The sequence below is a fragment of the Ranitomeya variabilis genome, chromosome 5 (assembly GCF_051348905.1).
Source record: "Ranitomeya variabilis isolate aRanVar5 chromosome 5, aRanVar5.hap1, whole genome shotgun sequence".
Lineage (NCBI taxonomy): Eukaryota > Metazoa > Chordata > Amphibia > Anura > Dendrobatidae > Ranitomeya > Ranitomeya variabilis.
Window position 1 is genome coordinate 498,478,564 of NC_135236.1, and position 21,218 is coordinate 498,499,781.

The 21,218-nt window shown below is 45.6% G+C and overlaps 1 protein-coding gene across 4 annotated transcripts in view; it reads left to right on the forward strand.

Moving 5' to 3' along the window:
• The first annotated feature begins 2,540 nt into the window (after positions 1 to 2,540).
• Positions 2,541 to 21,218, forward strand: part of BRD8 (bromodomain containing 8) — a 134,802-nt gene continuing 116,124 nt past the window's right edge. For all 4 annotated transcript variants that reach the window (XM_077265671.1, XM_077265672.1, XM_077265673.1 and 1 more), the window contains exons 1-5: positions 2,541 to 2,677; positions 2,783 to 2,879; positions 5,799 to 5,868; positions 12,356 to 12,405; positions 14,665 to 14,787. In XM_077265671.1, the coding sequence (XP_077121786.1) occupies positions 2,542 to 2,677; positions 2,783 to 2,879; positions 5,799 to 5,868; positions 12,356 to 12,405; positions 14,665 to 14,787 (476 nt within the window). In that variant the 5' untranslated portion in view covers position 2,541. The remainder of the gene's footprint in view (positions 2,678 to 2,782; positions 2,880 to 5,798; positions 5,869 to 12,355; positions 12,406 to 14,664; positions 14,788 to 21,218) is intronic.

Below are 21,218 nucleotides of genomic sequence, written 5' to 3' on the forward strand. Positions count from 1 at the left end.
CAGGTTGTAGGCTTGTCGGAAGAGGTGGGTCTTCAGGTTCTTTTCGAAGATTTCGATGGTAGGCGAGAGTCTGATGTGTTGTGGTAGAGGGTTCCACAGTAGGGGTGATACGCGAGAGAAATCTTGTATACGATTGTGGGAAGAGGAGATAAGAGGGGAGTAGAGAAGGAGATCTTGTGAGGATCGGAGGTTGCGTGTAGGTAAGTACCGGGAGACGAGGTCACAGATGTATGGAGGAGACAGGTTGTGGATGGCTTTGTACGTCACAGTTAGGGTTTTGTACTGGAGTCTCTGGGCAATGGGGAGCCAGTGAAGGGATTGACAGAGGGGAGAGGCCGGGGAATAGCGGGGGGACAGGTGGATTAGTCGGGCAGCAGAGTTTAGAATAGATTGGAGGGGTGCGAGAGTGTTCGAGGGGAGGCCACAGAGCAGGAGGTTGCAGTAGTCAAGGCGAGAGATGATGAGGGCATGGACTAGGGTTTTTGCAGATTCTTAGTTGAGGAATGAACGGATTTGTGAAATATTTTTGAGTTGAAGTCGGCAGGAAGTGGAAAGGGCTTGGATATGTGGTTTGAAGGAGAGATCAGCGTCAAGGATTACCCCGAGGCAGCGAGCTTGTGGGACTGGGGAGAGTGGGCAGCCATTTACTGTAATGGTTAGGTTCGTTGGGGGGGTCGCGTGAGATGGGGGAAAGATGATGAATTCTACTTTGTCCATGTTAAGTTTCAGAAATCTAGCGGAAAAGAAGGATGACATAGTGGACAGACATTGAGGGATTCTGGTTAGTAAGGAGGTGATATCTGGTCCAGAGATGTAGATCTGTGTGTCATCAGCATAGAGGTGATACTGAAAGCTGTGAGATTCTATGAGCTGTCCCAGTCCGAAGGTGTAAATGGAGAAGAGCAGGGGCCCTAGGACTGAACCTTGTGGGACTCCGACAGATAGGGGGCAAGGTGAGGAGGTGTTGTGTGAGTGGGAGACGCTGAATGAGTGTATTAATAACAATTGTCCCATTCCCATCAGTAAGTCAATGTAAACAGGCCAGTAAAGACCTACTACCGATCTACTTATATATAGTGTAATTGCACCTTACATTCTCACATTCAGGATTTGCTGTGATTTTGACGCTGCACAACATACATGCTGCATACTTATTATGAAAAATAGCGGACACACATATACTTTTTTTACATATGCAGATTTTCCTAATTAATGCAAGTGTATGGGGAAAATCCGAATGCAAACCTGCAAGAGAAATTGACATGCTGCAGATCTGAAAGACCCTCTGCTAGTCAGTGTCTGCGGGTGATCCGCAGGTGTACATAGTTGCACAGTGGACATTGGATTTCCAGAAATCCCATCCATTTTACTATAACATCTGGCTGCTGCTGATTTGACGCTGCATAAACACGTCAAAACGGATTGAACTACATGGCAACTTTAGTCGCGACACATCTAGTGATCAAAGTTACCTAGGCATAGCTGCTATATACAAATCAATGGGATAGCATTGTGAGGGTACTGCGACTGCACCAAGCAATCCAACCGTGTCTGATTTTTTGGTGATTTGCTTCTCACAATCGCAGTACTCTCAGGGTCGCAATACAAACCCCATTGACTTGTATTGCACTGCGATGTAGCAGTAACCACTGCAAACTTTGGCCACGTGACATATAGCCCTGGCCGAAATGTTACCGTTTGATGCTAAGTTTTTGACGGTGTTCTAGTTGCCTATTGATTACTGTATTTCCAAGTCGCTTGGTACTCACTTACTGGCCAGTTTTCACTGTAACAGAATGATATTGTTCTTTCCCCATAAATCATCATATTATCGGTAGCACATGCGGTTTACCCGGGGTGATGTGTTTCCTATGATTTTCATGCCGGTAGAGATGAGACAAAATATTCACACTACCTTGGTCTGACATCCACTACGGTACTCAATGACAGCTAGAACAGAACTTCTGTGGCTGGCACTCAGATACCGCCATCTCGGGCATCACTGCTATCGCTAGGTACCTCTGACGTACTTGGAAGCGGTGCCTAGGATGGCGACATTTGACAGCTGACCAAGGATGTTGGCACTGCCCTGTTCTGGCTGCCATGGAGTACCATAGTGGACTGGGGAGCAGGGTAGTGCCAGTGCTTTGCTCATCTCTATATGTAGGCAATCACCCAATGAAGGAGCGTTCTGTTCCTCCTTCAGGTGATGGTTGGAATGTTTCTATGCACCCAGAATCAGGAAGAAGCGCTCTCCCGCACGCACATGCGCTGATGGTTGGCTTGTCTAAGGCATAACACTGACAGGTCGCCCTGAGTGACATCACTATGCCTATATCAGTGATAAGGAGTGGATCTCAGCCCCCACAAACACTAGTGGGAAGACATGCTGATGATAAAGTGTACTTTATGTTTATGATTGTGACTCTTGGAGCATGAACCCAGTACTGTGTGGTACTGACAGAGGACACTGCCATCTCACACTGCGCCGAGTCAGGTCCCGACTCCCTATGACATGGAAACGTCAGGGATGTATTGCGCATGCGCTTAGTAAGACGTAAACATCAAAGCCTACAACTGCCAAATCTGAGAGCGCCCGGTGCTGACGTCATCACACGGCGCCGTCGCCGTCCTGTTACTCCATTGTATGAGGGAAAAATGGCGACCGGGACTGGGAGTAAGTACAGAGGAACTGCCGTTATCCTCCGTGACGTTCACACATGGAACATGTAGCCTTTCACTAGTGTTATTTCCGGCTGACTATAGTTGTGGTTTCCTCTAGAACACAAGCTGCTGAGCATCGGTCCCACGGAGCCATGGTCTGTCCGGGAGAAGCTGTGCCTCGCCTCCTCCGTGATGCGCAGTGGCGACCAGAACTGGTGAGTGAGGCTGGCATGGCTGCAGGGTTGGCCCCCAGGTCTCCCTAGTTGTCACTCTGCGTCCCCATAGATCAGCATTGCCACCTGCCCAATGTAAGACTGAGCGCACTGCTCGGATGGGCATTACATAGGATGGACCTGTTATTGCAGGAGTCCCAAACACATCAGGTAGTCAGAATGGAAAATTCTCAGCAATGTATATTGGTCACAGAAAGCTAGGCATAGTAGGCTTCAGGTGAAATGTCAGGAGGATCCTAAAATGCACTGTAACCTTACAGGTGAACGTAATGTGACCGTCTCTAAACTTCCGAGTACACATGTCCAACTGTTCAATGTCTCAGTGCTTTATGCACAACTTGCTGTCCTCTAACAAGGAGCTGTTAAAGTCACATGACTGATTAAATCAGCCATCATCTGCCTGGAAAGATGCGGACTTTGCGTGTGAGTCTGCATCTAAGTATCGGACACAACATAAAAGGGTTAAAGCACCTCTCTAGCTTTTTTTAATTTATTTTAAAGTTGGCGTGGTGTCCCTAATCTGCATTTGTTAGGCTACGTCCACATTAGCGTCTTTGGGCGCAGCGTCGCCGATGGATACCGACGCATGCGTCATGCGCCCCTATCTTTAACATGGGGGGGCCGGTATGCGTTGTCAAGCGTTGTACGACGCATGCGTCATTTGGGCGCACCAGACAGGGCGCGGCCGACGCTACATGTTGCATTTTTCCTGGGTCAGATTTCCCGTAAACAACGCATGCAACGCACTTGCGTCGTAAATGCGCCAAAAAACCACATTACTGTCTATGTAAAACGCATAGGGCGCAGGTGCCTGCGTTGACCCGCCTTGTTCGACGCATGCGCCTTTTGAGTAAAAAGGCGCATTTGACATGCGGCTATCGGTTTGACATGTGTTTTGGGTTGCGTCGACGACGCTGCGCCAAAAGACGCTAATGTGAACGTAGCCTTATTGGCGCTGCTCCGGTCGGTCTCCAGCTGGTTGTGAGTGTTTAGGAAGTCACTAATCCGTGTAAGTCTATGAGAAGCAGAACAAGGCTCTCATCGACCTACATGGAGGTAATGGTCAAAAGCTCTCAAACTTCCTGTCAGTCAGAAGACAGTGTCTGATGAGTATATTATTAGGGGACAGTGAGCTTAAATTGGTGGTACCACTCCAGCACTGCAATAATAATAATACTGGTAATAAAAAAACACTGGAGTGTTGCTTTTATAATCGTTCCGTTCCCATTAGTTTTCTTTGGCCCATATAAATAAGCACTGATTTGTCTTGAGTACAATTTATCATTAACGATCCAACATCGGCTTGTTTAAATAGGTCTTTAGGCTTTCACTTGTTTTTCAGCGCTGTCACTGACCGAGGTATACATTTGGAGTGTTCTCCATTTTCTTCAAGACATAGAGTAGCATGTGTCTTCCATTGACTAGAATGTATACTGTGGAGTAGAAGTTGTCTTTTTTTTTTTTTTAACTGCTCCACTATACAAAAAAATGTATCCTCAGAGGGGGCAATATTAGCATCCGCAGGCTTTTGTAGTTCCACTATTCGTGTGGGTCATCAGCTGAAACAGGTACTTTTTTTTTATTTGTATTATGAATTTTTGGGAAAAGTTATTGCACTAAGTTTGGTCCCGATTCATCATTTGCAGTTTTTTTTCAAGTCACTTTTTCTTTTTTGTGTTGTAGTATTCTTTGCACTTTTTTTGTGGCAAATTCTTAAAAATGGCGCATGTAGTTCATGAATTGTGCAGAGTCCAAAATTGTCTTTAACCTTTCTTTCGACTTTTTAGCACAGAGCGCCACATGTTTTGCAAAATCCTGCAAAAATTGTGGAAAAATTTTGTGGCATTTGTGAAATCACTCTAAGGCTTCTTTCACACTTCAGTTGTTTGGCGTCAGTCACTTCCGACATAGAAACGGATCGACGGATCCGTCACAATTGTTGAGAAAACGGTTCTAACGGATCCGGTTTTTTGACGGATCCGTTACTTGGGGGTTGTCTGGGAAAAGTATCTACTTTTTGGAGCATGCGCAATTGAAAAAGCGGATTGGGGCGACGGATCCACCGAAATGACGGTCGCGACGGATCCGTCGCCCATAGGCGGCCATTCTATGGAATGATGGACGCGACGGATCCGCCGCGAACCGTCATTTCAGCGTTGACAAAAAACGTTTCAATGTCCGTCTATGTCTTGACGACGTCCGCCAAATTTTGACGGATCCGTCGCATGACGGATGGAACGGACGACCATCCGTCACAATCCGTCGCTAATGCAAGTCTATGGGAAAATAGCTGATCCGTCAAAAAAAATGACGGATCCGTTATTTGAGGTAAATGGTGGTTTTAGACTGACGCCAAACAACTGAAGTGTGAAAGAGGCCTAAGGGAGACCGGAGTAAAATTGCTATAGATTTTGGGAGTTTTTAAAAGGTCGCAATTGATGATGAATCAATCTAAAGTTTCTGGAAACACCAACTCGGCCCACAATGGTTAACATAAAAGAAAAAGTCAACTCATAAAATTGACTTAACAAAAATACATAAATTAAAATAAGGATTAGGCATTAGAGGCAATATCTCTGTCCCTATGGGTATGTTCACTGGACCTTTTTTGAGGTCTGCAAACAATATCCATTTTTCAAGCAAAAGACTCTTCAGGAATCTCTCTTCTTTTTTTTTTTTTTTTTTCTGGTATTTTGTAAACCCGAAGTGTTTTGTTTTTTTTTTAAGCTTTTTTTGTTGTTTTGAGTGCTTCTTTGTCTTAAACCTCTGTGCATAGGTTTCTCAGCCACTTTTTAAAGCATGGATAGCCTAGATAAATCCCTCCGAGTGTTTTCAATCCAAATAATCATTTTATTGGTATTTCCTAAATTCTATATTTAAAATGTTTTCTTTTTTTTTTAGGGTGTCCGTGAGCCGTGCCATCAAACCTTTCGCAGAACCTGGTCGTCCTCCTGATTGGTTCTCCCAAAAAGTAAGATGTTTTATTGTATAATATATGAAATTGGAAGAAAAGAAAAACCAAGAGCTGCGTTTCTGTAATAAAGTTGTTGTGCACACAGATGCTTAAGGGTATGTTTCCACGTTCAGGAAACGCTGCGTTTTTCCAGGACGTCCCCCTGACAGCACGCTGGAGGACGTCCTCCTCCTCCTTGCTGGGACAGGAAACAACACGAGAGGTTAAAAGGCCCCACTCCGCCCCCTTTCCTTTAGTGTTTTTCCTGTCCCTGCATGGAGGGACACACGAGAGAAGCTTACCGGACCGGAGGGCTCAGGGGGATCGTGCGGCTGGTCCAATATCCTTCCCCCTCGTCGATAGCCCAGGGCACATACTTCCCGGGTGGGAGTCCCTGTGCCCAGAGACCAGTCGAGCGGACGCGCTCCTGGGTGAGCCGCTTCCTCCCAGGGGGAGGCTCTCGGCTCGGGCGCCAGGAAATTCAAGAGGCGCCGGCGCCAGGAAGGTGGAAAGGCGCATAGGTCCACATGCTCTCATACGAGCATGCAGGGACGGCAGAACCTCCCGGCTTCAGCGTGCGTTCCACTGCGTGGAACGCGGAAGTAAGTGTATATCGTCACTTCCGGTGACGTCAGCGGCGTCATTTCCGGCGGATTCGGCGGCAGAACATGCGTTCCACAGTGTGGAACGCTGAAGCGTCTATAAAAAGGCGCCGGATATGAAAATGGGCGTCCAGCGTTCTACTCGGCAAACGCTACAGTGAACCAGGACGCACATTCACAGGCGAGCCGGAAAGGAGGTCTGCAATGCCAGAGACAAGGGGTAAGTGCAGCAGTGCTGCTAAATCCCTATATGTATATCTGGCAGGAGATGTGCTATTTATATGGTATATTTATATTTAAACATCCCTGTCAGTGGCAAAAAAGTCAGGCAAGGCACTGACAAAGTCCAGACGATGCTCCATATGTAATGCAAAGTTGCTAGAAGCACATAAAAAGGAGTTGTGCGGAGCCTGCATCTCTAGAGTTGTAAGAGAGGAGCAACCATCATTATTATCCGAAATGAGATCTTTAATTCGGGAAGAGGTACAGAATTCATTAGCTACCATGACACAGCGGTACCCTTCCAGCCCAGGTCGGGGTCGCAAGAGACCACGGATGGACCTAGACCAGGACGATGTAGAGGCTTCATCTAAAGAAGAGTCAGACGGTAGAAGTTCGGATCACGAAGAAGGAGAATTACCATTGGAGGAACAGGATCAAGGAAGAAAGTTTCTATTTCCCGTGGAAGAGACAGAAGATTTAGTGCAAGCGGTGAGGAATACGATGCAGATGAAAGAAGAGCCGCGGCCAAAGTCCAGACAGGATTTGATGTTTGGAGGGCTTACGTCACAAAAACAGACGGTATTCCCTGTAAGCGACCACCTAAAACAGATGATATTGCAAGAATGGAAGGATGCGGAATGTAGACTGATAGTGTCTCGGGAATTTAAAAGTCGTCTACCATTTGATCCGGAGGATATCAAGTCATGGGAGGAAATTCCGAAAGTTGACGTACCCATAGCCAAAGTTACTAAAAAAAAAACGGCTATTCCATTTGAGGACTCTTCTAGTCTCAGAGACGCTATGGACCGCAAAGCAGACATTCTGTTGCGCCGTTCGTGGGAAACGTCGGCAGCACAGATAAAAGCCAACATTGCAGCCACGTCAGTGGCTAGATCAATGTATTTGTGGATGGGGCAGTTAGAGGAACATTTGGTGAATAAAACCCCACGGGCCGATATAATTTCTTCCTTACCCATCATAAAGTCTGCCACAGCCTTTATGGCGGACACGTCAGCAGAATCCGTGAGATTTGCAGCCAGGAATAGTTCATTATCTAATGCAACTTATAGAGCTATATGGCTTAAATCTTGGTCAGGAGATAATGCATCAAAAAATAAGTTATGTGCTATTCCCTTTTCAGGGTCCAAAGTATTTGGACAGGCCTTAGACGACATTCTTGAATCTGCATCAGATAATAAAAAAGGTTTCCCTGAGGAAAAACCGAAAAAATTTCAGCCATTTCGGAAGAGACCCCCACCTCGAAGTTCCTATAGAGGCAAACAGCCGGACTATAAAGAACAGTGGAGATCCAGCAGAGGTGCCTATAGAGGAGCCTATAATCAGAACCGAAGGGGAAGAAATTCCCTGTTTGGGTCAAGCCCTAGATCTAGGAGACAATGACGCCATAGGTATAGGGGGCAGGCTCAGTCTTTTTCTGGATAACTGGAAAAAAGTCACAAAAAATGCCTATGTCCTAAAAATTATTTCGGAAGGTTACAGGATAGAGCTCGTATCCCCGGCACCACAGAGGTGTATCCCACCTACCAAGGTGGCAAAAAATTCACCAATGTTCATAGACATTCTGAAGCTGTTCAGTTCTCAGGTTATAGTGCGGGTTCCAACAACAGAAATAGCCAGAGGTCACTACTCTTCACTATTTTCAATTCCAAAGCCATCAGGGGAAACACGCACAATAATAAACTTAAAGCCCTTGAACGTCTATGTAAAATACAAAAGATTCAGAATGGAATCAATAAAAACAACTGTCCACCTCATAGACAAAGATGCTGTAATGTGTACGCTCGACCTAAAGAGCGCGTATCATCAGGTTCCAATCCAATCCATGCAACATCTCAGGAGCTTCTGAGGTTTTCTGTAAAATTTCCGGACCAAACCTGCCACCTTCAATTTCAATGTCTCCCGTGCGGCCTGGCGTCAGCACCGAGGATATTTACAAAATTGGTAGCGGAAGTGGTGGCATACTTAAGAAATGAAGGAATTACAATAATTCCTTATCTGGACGATTTTCTGCTGGTAGCCAGAACAAAAAACATCTTAATCCTACACAGGGATCGAGCCATTGCAGTCCTAGAATATCTAGGTTGGGTTGTAAATCAAGAGAAGTCACACATAAAACCCGAATCTCGGAAGGTATTTCTGGGAGTTCTTCTAGATGCCACCACAAGACAATCTTTTCTGCCAAGAGAAAAGCAGGTGTCAATAAGAGCATTAATCATGGAATTCCTAAAGCGTCAGGTTACCATAAGATGGGCCATGAAGGTCTTAGGGAAGATGACGGCCTGTATCACTTGTGTAAGGTGGGCACAAGCTCACTCAAGATTGTTACAGGATCAGGTTCTCTCGGCATGGGATCGACGTCAGTCATCGCTGGACAGAATAATCCACCTATCAAAGGCAGTAAAAAAGTCATTGCACTGGTGGACACAATACAGCAACCTAAGACTGGGGGTTCCAGGGACCTTGACCCCTTGCGTGGTGATCACTACAGATGCCAGCCAGTGGGGTTGGGGAGCCCATCTAGAAGGATCATTTATCCAGGGCAGGTGGCCAAAAGACATCAGTCAAAGATCTTCAAACTACAGAAAGCTTTACGCTATTTGGGAAGCTCTAAGAAGGAATCACTCCCGCTTGAAAAACAAGCATGTGAAGATCCTAACGGACAACATGACAGCGGTATCCTTCATAAGACATCAAGGAGGTCCCAGACACAAACCACTTCAGGAATTGGCACGGAAAATATTTTTTTGGGCAGAGAACACAGTCCTGTCAATCACAGCAGTCCACTTAGAGGGATCTCAAAACGTCCTGGCAGATTATTTGAGCAGAAAAGAAATCTGTCCCACAGAATGGGAATTAAATCAAGAAATATTTCAACAATTATGTCATCGCTGGGGGACTCCCAGCATAGATCTATTCGCTACAAGAAAAAATTCGAAGGTGGCCAGATTCTATTCCCTCAACCCTACGGACATGCCGGAAGCAGCCGACGCCTTGAGTCAAACATGGATCGAACCACTATCTTATGTATTTCCTCCAATAGCACTCATTCCGAGGGTACTCAGGAAGATTCAGGAAGACCAAGCAACGGTTCTGATGGTAGTGCCATTCTGGCCAAGAAGGAGCTGGTTTCCGTTGTTAGGAGCCATGACAATGGACAGTCCAGTCAGTCTTCCTCTATGGAAGGACATCATTCATCAAGGACCTGTGTTACATCAAAACCCAGAACGATTGCACCTTTCAGCATGGATCCTGAGAGGGACATCTTGAAATCGCGGGGGCTATCTGATGAAGTCATCTCAACAATCCAAGCTAGTCGTAAACCAGTAACATCATCTATTTACTGCAAAATTTGGAAGAAATTCTGTATGAAAGGTGGCAGGTCAGCCGTGATATCAGAGAACCCGGATGTTCCCAGAGTTCTGGATTTTCTCCAATCTGGATTCAATATGGGGCTGAGACCTAGTACCCTTAAGGTGCAGATTTCGGCGCTTAGCACATTCCTGGACTATCCGTTGGCCTCTCACCCTTGGATAATCAGATTCATAAAAGCGGTCCAGAGATTGCGCCCCACAATTAGGCAATTAACTCCCCCTTGGGATTTAAATTTAGTGCTCAGAGCCCTATGTAAAGATCCCTTTATCCTTAAAGGCGACATGCCCATTGCAATACAAACTTGGAAAACAGCTTTTTTGGTAGCAATTACAACGGCCAAAAGAGTAGGAGAGATACAAGCCCTGTCAATTAGGGACCCGTACCTCCAGGTTCGTGAGGATCATATAATCTTAAAACTAGATCCATCATTTATTCCCAAAGTAGCTTCAGTACAAAACAGAAATCAGGAAATAATTCTATCCTCCTTTTGCAATAAACCCTCTAATACAAAAGAACAATCTTTACATTCTCTTGATGTCAGACAGGCAGTACTAGATTATTTAGAGGCCACTAGTACTTGGAGAAAAGATCCCAATCTTTTTGTCCTTTTTGGAGGTAAAAATAGGGGTAAAAAAAGCATCCAAAACATCTATAGCTAGATGGATCACTACAGTAATCTCTAAAGCCTATGCGTTAGAAGGGGTAGATTGTCCTGTGGGAATGAAAGCCCATTCAACTCGGGCCATTTCAGCGTCATGGGCCAAACGGGCAGGGGCATCATTAGAACAAATCTGTAAAGCTGCAACTTGGGCCAGTGTGAACACATTCTGTAAACACTACAAACTAGATGTGTTAGCAAACCAACAAATTTCTTTCGGGAGAAAGGTTCTACAGGCAGTTGTCCCACCCTAAAGGAGTTTCTTTGGTATTCTCCAGCGTGCTGTCAGGGGGACGTCCTGGAAAATGGGTATTATACCTACCGATAATTCGGTTTCCAGGAGTCCATCCTGACAGCACCGTTACTTCCCCCCCTATGTATACTATGTCATATGCTGTAAATGTGATTTGGTTAAATAAATTCAAATGGTATCTATCCATGGTGTGGTACTTGTCAAAACACTAAAGGAAAGGGGGCGGAGTGGGGCCTTTTAACCTCTCGTGTTGTTTCCTGTCCCAGCAAGGAGGAGGAGGACGTCCTCCAGCGTGCTGTCAGGATGGACTCCTGGAAACCGAATTATCGGTAGGTATAATACCCATTTTCTGCTGCGTCAAAAACGCAGCGTCCAGATGTTACAGCATAGTGGATGGGATTTTATGAAATCCAGACTCCACTATGCGTTTAAAAACGCATGCGTTTTTGCCGCGAAAACGCATGCGTTGTGCGTTTTTTCAAAACGCTGCATGTTGCTACTATGAGCAAAACACGCAGGTACACCACAGGTGACCTGCCAGTGACCTCAGGTGCAGTTTTGGTCAGGATTTTACTTGCATAAAATCCTGACCAAAGACTGATGCAATCCTGAACGTGGAAACATACCCTAATACAAATCATGAGAACATTCAGTAAAGAATATCACTGTAAAATAAAACCTGAAGAAACGTGAATTCTGTTCTGACTCTTGCTCAGAACCAGCACTGAGCAAATGACGTAGTGTATTTTCAATGTTAGGGTATAGGTGCATGACATCTTTAAGACACCGGCAGAATATCCTAATTTTCCAAGGGGAATACTCTTCAGTAAAACACTGGCAGTCGTTTTCCTGACTTGTTTGGGCCAGCAAGTCATTTTTTCAGTAGCACTACTGCTATCATCCTTGCTTTATAGTTATAAGTTTATAGAATGAGCAACTTCCCTATGAAGCCACCTGAACAATGGACAGGTTACTTCTTTTAACCACGTCAATGTTTCCAAACCCTGAAACGGTTAAAGACGTGATATAAGACTGAACATGATGTTTTAACTTTGCTGTTCATTATGGTCATTTTTTGCAGTGCCTTTTCAGGTGGGAATTCACCTGAAAGACATCGAGTTCACATAACTTAATACAGCTTTTTATATTTAGATGAAATGTACACACAGTCAATGTATAGATTAAATTATAAAGGCGATAAACATGGACATCATAAACTATTTTATAGTAATATTTCATCCAACATTGTAATCTTGTGCTTTACAGTCTACATATGACAGTCTGCATACAATATGCAGCTCTTCAGTTAGCTTGTATGATTAGTCCATGTTTTGTTTCATGAAGCAATTATCAGTATTAGTTTTGCTTTATTCTCAGCATTGTGCTTCACAATACTCAGAGCTTTTGGAAACCACAGAGACCCCAAAGTGAGTATACATTTGTGAGCAGTGTTTCGTTGTCTGTTCTTTATTTGTTGTACCTATATTTTTCCTGGTAGCCTTGGAAATACATGTACTCTACTTTAATTTCCCTTTTTGAGTTTGGGGCCACAAGACAAATACAAATCATGGAAAACAGTCAAGATTTCAATGTATTAGTTTGTTTGCAGCATATACAATTGTATAAGAAGAAATGTGCAGAAATGCTGAGCCATATGTTACAGTAAGGTTTAAAGATATCTTATGAGGACAACCCCTCACCCTGTAAACGCTGCTGGGACAGAATGGAGAACTGCTCAGCTGGCAGTTCAGCTCCTTATTCTTGAATTAGATGAATAGCCATTCTCATGCACAGCCTTGTTTAAAGTGGTATTTCCATCTCCAAGATACTATCCCAATTTCTATTAGGTGTAATAATAATAATTATATTAACATATACAGGTGCTTCTCACAAAATTTAGAATATCATCAAAAAGTTAATTTATTTCAGTAGTTCAATACAAAAAGTGAAACTCATATTATATAGAGCCATTGCAAATAGTTATCTATATCAAGTGTTTATTTCTGTTAATGTTGATGATTATGGCTTACAGGCAATGAACACCCAAAAGTCACTATCTCAGTAAATTAGAATACTTTATAATACCAGCTTGAAAAATGATTTTGGAATCTGAAATGTATGTAAAGTACGTGCACTCAATACTTGGTCGGGGCTCCTTTTGCATCAATTACTGCATCAATGCGGCATGGCATGGAGGCGATCAGCCTGTGGCACTGCTGAGGTGTTATGGAAGCCCAGGTTGCTTTGATAGCAGCTTTCAGCTCCGCTCTGCATTGTTGGGTCTGGTGTCTCTCATCTTTCTCTTAACAATACCCTATAGCTTAGGGTGTTGAGCCAGAGGAAGGCAAAAACGGCAAGTGGTAGTTGTTAATTGCCCCTCATTAGTGGAATAATTTCTTCCTGACTCCACATACGGCAATCAGCCTAGTTCCCTGGATCAGAGTCCCATCACAGAATCTAGTGCCCATGACCTGTAATATTATATTAATCAAGAAAAGCATCCAGGCCCTCCTTGTACTTTTGTAGTGAATCAACAATTACAACATTGTATGGCAGAGAGTTCCTTTATTTCAATGCTCTTAAAGTAAAGAATCTGCATCTGTGATTATGATTAAACCTTCTTTCCTCTAGATGTTCCTTGTCTTGATTACATATCTAAGTGTAAAAAAGATCCCTAGATCCTTTTCAGAGAGAATGCAAAAACAATTCACATAATCTGTGCTGTTTACAATGGTACATAGATTCCCTATATGATCTTTTATGGTGGAATAAAATATTTCTATTAAAAATGATTAAATCATATATAATTGTTGTTTAAACTTTTTCTTACAAACTGGAGCAGCACAGGCAATGCATACTCTGTGCCCAGGTACCCCTGTTCCCTAATGCATAAGCGTCGCAATTCACAATGACCATTCATAATTCTTAGAAAAATGGGCTCAGAAGCAGTGATGTCATGCTTGTCTGGTTGGTGATGCTGAGGATTTTGGGCAGCTACAGCTTCATGCTCATCAGCGGTACAAGAGTTCAGCCTACTGTCTGATTGCTATAGCTGCAGAATGAGAATGCTGACTGCTACTCCATCATTTGGAGCAGCGCTCATGCACATCCAATCTGCAGTAACGTGCTTCTTAACATCTATCTGCAAATTAGCGGACATTGAATCCTGGCTGTTAGGGTACTGTCTCACAGTGGCACTTTGGTCGCTACGACGGTACGATCCGTGACGTTCCAGCGATATCCATACGATATCGCTGTGTCTGACACGCTACTGCGATCAGGGACCCCGCTGAGAATCGTACGTCGTAGCAGATCGTTTGAAACTTTCTTTCGTCGTCAAGTGTCCCGCTGTGGCAGCATGATCGCATCGTGTAACACAGGTTCTATACGATGTGCGTACAGTAACCAACGGCTTCTACATCGCAAATACGTCATGAAATTATCGCTCCAGCGTCGTGCATTGCAACGTGTGACCGCTGTCTACGACGCTGGCGCGATATTGGAGCGACGCTGGAGCGTCACGGATCGTGCCGTCGTAGCGACCAAAGTGCCACTGTGAGACGGTACCCTAAGACTATTGAAGGGGGTTAAGATCTCTATTTGCATCTTTAGTGCTTTGTATTACTTTTATTTGCACTTTTAGCAAACCTCTTTTCTTTTTCTTTTTTGAACTATTTTGCTTTAAGACGGAAACGAGGAGAACGGGGCGAAGTTGTAGAGACAGTTGAAGATGTAATTGTGCGTAAACTCACAGCTGAAAGAATTGAGGAATTGAAGAAAATGATTAAAGAAACACAAGAAAAGTATAGGTACATGTTTAGTATTTTTTATTTCTATTCATATTAAAGGGTTTTTCCTGTCTTGGTTATTTTATTTCATAACTAAAAGTTTTCATATAAATGATAAAATGCAGGAAAAGCAGCACTCGCCATTCCTTTAAAATGTATGTCCATTATTTCATGTGGTGGGATAGTCCTTAGAAAGCGGGGAAGTGAAGGAAGACGTCAGCCGTTTCGTGCCTATCCCAGCGCTTCTGCGAGTCTAAGCACACTCATAACACTATCACAACACAGGAACTTTTTTTTGTTTTAACACATCCAATTGCTAAACTTGTTATTGTTGCTATTGTTTTTAGTTTTCTGTTCGTGAGACACTCCCTTTAAATGGCTGGAGCGAGCCACATTTACTTGGTTACAACTCTATTCCCAGCTGTAAGACAATGAAACTGTAAATGATATCTTCACTCTTACATACATAAGAGGATATGTATTCTGTTTCACTTTTAGGGTAATTTCACACTAGGCATTTTTCTCCTTCGCGTCATTGGGGGACACAGGACCATAGGTGTATTCTTCTGTCACTAGGAGGCTGACACTAAGCGAATGCAGAAAAGATTAGCTCCTCCTCTGCAGTATAGACCCACACACTGGCTCTAGCCGAGCCAGCTCTTGCTTAGTGTCCATAGGAGGCACACTGGTCTGCTATTCAGACCACAATTTTTTATTTTATTTTTTTTATTCAAATTTTTTAATTTTTACCAATTTTTCACAAGGATCATAGGGGCCATTACTTTGCTCCCGACGGTCCTCTTGCACTGCAGCCTCCTCCAGCAATCACAGAGCTTAAGTGCACTGCTGAGTTTCTAGCAAAGAGAGGACCACTTTGGGCACACAGGACTGTGGGTAATAGCTGAGCTGCAACACACTGGCTTTCCCTGCAGTATATCCCTGGGCATTACTCTTCTCTCACTGAGGCACTTAGCAGAGTCAGGACATACTGGGTACGCCATATCATTTTCTAAGACATCCAGGAAGGCTACCAAAACCCATACAATGTTCTTCACCTCATGTACCTACTGTCAGTCTTCGCTACCCCAGGGACAGAATAATCTACTCTGCAAAGCTTGTGGCCCCTGAATACGCTCAGGAGACCACGCCGATACCGAACCCAGTGTACCTAGCCCCCTGAGAGGACTAAACGTCCGCATAGGGTGTTTGTGCCAATCATACTGAGTTTCATGACATACTTCAGAGGCATAGGGAGTGGCCAGACAAACGTTTCACAGGACTGAAGCCTCTAGAGGCAAGATATCCCTTCTCATCGGGTCCATGGAAGGGGTGGGCGGAATCCCCTCCAGTCGATGCACCCGTGTCCCGTCTGGCCTCCAAATCTCTCCTGTCCGTACTAGATGGGTCCTCAATTAAAAATCCCATGGACCGTCCGATAGAGACTCTTGTTCGCTCAGTATTTGAAGCCTCAGGTTCCGCTCTCTCCTTCTTTTGCTGTGACGTGGGTCGCTAAAGCAATGGTCTTCAGGGCAGATTCCCTAGCCAAAACCATTCAAGACAGTAATATCCCCCAGGAAGCAGTGGATCTGGCCAATCAGATTTACCTGGCCGATGATTATTTGGTGCACTCTTCCCTGGATGCTGCCAATTGCGCCACATTGGCCGCATCAAACACCATCACCATTAGAAGGGCTCTGTGGCTTGGAGAATGGCGAGCAGATGCTGCATCCAAAAAGTCCCTAACCTCTTTGCCTTATCAGAGCGGTCGCTCTTTTGGAGAGAAGCTTATCTCTGACGATACAGGAGGAAAAAGTAAATTCCTTCCTCAGCAAAAGACCAGGCAACCCTTTTGCTGTCAACAGCAAACTCGATTCCGGTCCTTTTGCACCAACCCTGGCTGGTCCACTACAACCGCCTCTTCCGGATCGGGGTCGCTCACCATGTAGGGACAGGGGCTCCCAAGTTTCGTGTTAACAGTCCAAAACTAAGGGATCTAGTTCCCATAGATTCTCGGCCCAATGACTTGTCGCATCATCCGGTAGGCTTCGGCAGGGTAGGCAGACGTTTACTCCTGTTTCGTTGGGCCTGGCTCTCCATTGTTCACGAATCTGATGTCTTCAGGATACGAGAGGTTCAAAGGGTTCTACTCGAAGCTATTCGTTGTCCCGAAGAAGAATGGAACAGTGCGGCCCATTCTGGACCTGAAACTTCTAAACAAGTTCGTCAAGGTCCAGCACTTCAGGATGGAGTCTCTCCGTTCGGTCACTTCCTATATGGAGAAGGGGGAATACCTCGTCTCCATCGACATTTGGGATGCGTACCTCCATATTCTGATCTTTCCCCCTCACCAGAAGTTCCTGCGCTTCGCTGTTTGCGAAGAGCATTTCCAGTTCACAGCCCTGCCCTTCGGACTCACCACTGCTCCCAGAGTATTAACAAAGGTCATGGCTGCAGTCATGGCCATTCTACAGTCTCGGGGCATGGTTGTTTTGCCATACTTAGATGACATTCTGAGCAAGTATCCATCCAAGTCTGTGCAGAATGCGTACGTATCACTCTGGATGCTCTCTCTCTCGCCTGGGCTGGCTAATAAATCTAAACAAGTCCTCTCCCGTTCCAGCTCAGTAGATATCCTTTTTTGGAATGCTCCTGGATACCTCCCGAGGGTTGGTGATTCTCTCTCGAGACAAGGTCTTAGCCCTGCAACAGGAAGCCCTGGCACTTTGTCGTCCATTCCCTCTCTCCATCCTTTTCGGTATGAGGGTCCTGGGGAGAATGGTAGAAGCGATGAAAGCTGTTGCTTTTGGCCAGGTACACGTTCGCCCTCTGCAGCATGCACTTTTGGCGGCCTGGGACAAGAGCCAGTTCTCTCTCGACCGTCTGTGCCGTCTGTCCCCGCGGGTCAGACAAGCGCTCAGTTGGTGGACGTTGCGGTACTCGCTCAACTAGGGAAAATCGTTTCTACCGGTTCAATGGCTAGTGGTCACTACCGACGCCAGTCTCCTTGGCTTGGGGGGCTGTCTTCCGTCTCCACACTGCCCAGGGGCGCTGGTATCCTCGGGAAGCGCTACTTCCAATCAACATTCTGGAGCTTTGAGCGATCTGGTTATCCCTGTGATGATTCCACCATCTTCTAGTGGGTTGCCCTGTCTGGATACAATCTGACAATGCCACGACCGTGGCATATATCAATCATCAGGGGGGCACCCGCAGCAGGGCGGCAATGCGCCAGGTAGTTCATTCTTTTCTGGGCCGCAAAGAACCACTCAGTCATTTCAGCAGTTCACATTCCGGGCGTGGAAAACTGGGCGGCAGACTTCCTCAGCAGTCAAGGTCTCGCCTCAGGGGAGTGGGCTTTACATCCGAAGGTCTTCCACCAGATCTGCCTTCGCTGAGGAACTCCGGATGTGGATCTGATGGCGTAAAGATTAAACACCAAAGTGCCAGAGTTTTGTAGCTCGGTTTCGGAATCCAGAAGCCATCGGGACGGAGGCACTGGTCCTTCCATGGCGTCAGTTTCGTCTCCCATATGTATTTCCCCGCTTACGTTGATCCCAAGGGTCATCAGGAAGATCAAAGCGGAGGTGGTCCCGGTGATCCTGATCACTCTGGACTGGCAACGAAGAGTGTGGTACTAAGAGTTTGTGCAACTCGTCCTCGACGTGCCCAATTTTCCATCAGAACTCAGGGGCCCTGTGTTTAACAGCTTGTTTATTGAATCCTGGGTCCTAACCCAGGCTGGCTTCTCCCAATCGGTGGTTTCCACCATGACTAGTGCCCAGAAGCCTACATCGGTTAACATCTATAACCGCACATACAAGGCCTTTTCCTCATGGTGCAGAGATCGCGGGTGTCCTCCTCTTGACTTTTCCATTCCAACTATTTTGGAGTTCTTCCAGACATCTTGGTTCTGCAATCCTAGTTATACAGCCCCTTGGGACTCTGACTCCTGGCTTGTTCATTTTTTTGTAGAAACCACGGCCACGTCCAGTGTCGTACTGGGGTATCAAGGGCCAACCAGTAACTAACTCCAGGGCCCCACTTTTCACCGACATTCAAATGTGATATTATCCTCCATCACATATTTATATAACAATGAACTGAGTAGATTGTTCAATAAGATGCTGGATCCAGGTCTGGCGCTTAGTTCCCTCATGGGCCAGATCTCGGAGTTATCCGTTTTGTTTCAGCGTAGGATTGTTTCCAATCTAAAGGTGTGGACTTTTATCCAGGGAGTCTCCCATGTGAACCCCCCCCATAAAATGCCACTGGAAACTTGGGACCTTAACCTGGTCCTGGGTGTTCTACAGGAGACGCCTTTCGAACCACTGCAGGAAGTCTCACTGACCTACCTTTACTGGAAGGTCGCCTTCCTGGTCACGGTGATGTCAATCAGACGGGTCTTGGAGCTTGCTGCTCTGTCCTGCCGAGCTCCTTTCCTAATTTTCTACCAGGACAAGGTGGTTCTTAGGTCATCTCCGTCCTTCCTGCTCAAGGTGGTCTCTTCTTTCCACCTTAACGAGGACATTGTCCTGCCTTCACTCTGCTCGGCGCCAGCACACAGGGTGGAAAGAACTCTTCACACTCTGGATCTAATGAGAGCGCTCAGAAGATATGTGTCTCGGACAGGGTTCTTCCGAAAGTCGGATGCCTTGTTCGCTCTTCCAGAAGGGCACAGGAAGGGACTAGCCGCTTCAAAGTCCACATTAGCCAGATGGAGTCGCCCGGCGATTCATGAGTCATACCGTGTCAGAGGCAAGTCTATATCAGCAGGGTTTAGGGCACACTCCACTCGGTCGGTGGGCGCCTCTTGGGCCATTCGGCACCAGGCGTCGGCGGAACAAGTTTGCAAAGCTGCGACTTGGTCCAGTCTGCATACATTCTCAAAGCATTACAATGTTCACCCAAAAGAAAGAAAAAAAAAAAAAGGAAACCAGCTCACCTGCTAGGCATGTGCTGTGGGGAAGCTCGGATACCGTGCAGTCATCACGTAAATAGTAGAGCAAAACAAAAATAATCCAATTTATTGAGAGTAAAATGTAAAGTCCAAAAAACGTGGTGAACAAGAGAGTGAGTAGCAGCAGGCTACGCGTTTCGAACAGTGTGTTCTTTTTCAAAACCCTTTTTTTTGGACTTTGCATTTTACTCTCAATAAATTGGATTATTTTTGGAAGCTGGATTTTTTTCTCGTTTTACAATGTTCACACCCAGGCTTCCGCAGATGTGGGCTTGGACAGACGAATCTTGCAGGCTGCGGTAGCGCATCTCTAGACAGTTGGTGCATTGGGTTTGATCTGTTATGTCGGTCTCCCACCCAGGGACTGCTTTGGGCCGTTCCATGGTCTGTGTCCCCCAGTGAGGCGAAGGAGAAACAGGGATTTTTGTGTACTCACCATAAAATCCTTTTCTCCGAGCCACTCATTAGAGGAGACGGCACCCACCTGGTTAGCCTGATGGTTTGCTTTGTTCTTTGGTTTTGACGTGTTGTACCCTTATTTGATGTGTTATGTTCTACTGCTTTGCCACTGAACTGGTTCGGCTAGAGCCATTGTGTGGGTGTTGTAGCGTTTCACCCACTACGGGTCTTGGGGAACACTCGCTTGGCACAGGATTCAAGCACTCAGGCACAGTACCTCACACAAATCTGTCCATATGGTTTATTTAAACTCCGCATAAACCAGAAAGGGTACAGTCCGTTTCATTACAGCCACGAAACATTATAGGACATCAGTCAGTTCATGTAGCAGATAGGCTTATCTGATGTATATTATAATCCCCTTGTCCGGGTTTACCTTTCAGGAGTTCCACTCCTCACGCTGACTTCACGTCAGTCCCAGGTCCTCAACACAGACCGTCCAGGTCTACGGTCTCTAGGTGCTTCCAGGACCTACAGCACACAGGCCACTCAGTGCCAAACACAGGAACCTCCCAGGAAACATGTGACCCACACCCTGGTCACATTATCTACCTGTAACCACTCCCATGGGTGGGAGTGTAGATGTGTGGCTAGTTTGTCCCGCCCATCTCACACAACTAGCCTAGTAAGTCTCACTTGACTATTATACAACACTACACAAACTCTTGAGGGACTACTGGTCCCAGAACAACCACGTTACATCAGACTTACCACGCAGACTCCCTCTGCGACACATATCGGCCATTCACAACACTGCCAGTCACTGTTTCATCACAACTATGCCTCCAAGTGCATCTTGAAGTGCACACACAGCGCCCCCTGGCTGTAACATTGGTCACTGCACCACAGTGTATACTGCAGATGAGGAGCTAATCTTTATTGCATTCACTTAGTGTCAGCCTCCTAGTGACAGCAGTACACACCCATGTTCCTGTGTCGTTTTTTTTTTTTTGTGCAGCAAAACCGGATCTCTTGGCAGGAAAGAAGCTGCAGCAAAAAAAACATGTTTCTCTTGTGTTTTTTTTTTTTTTTTTCT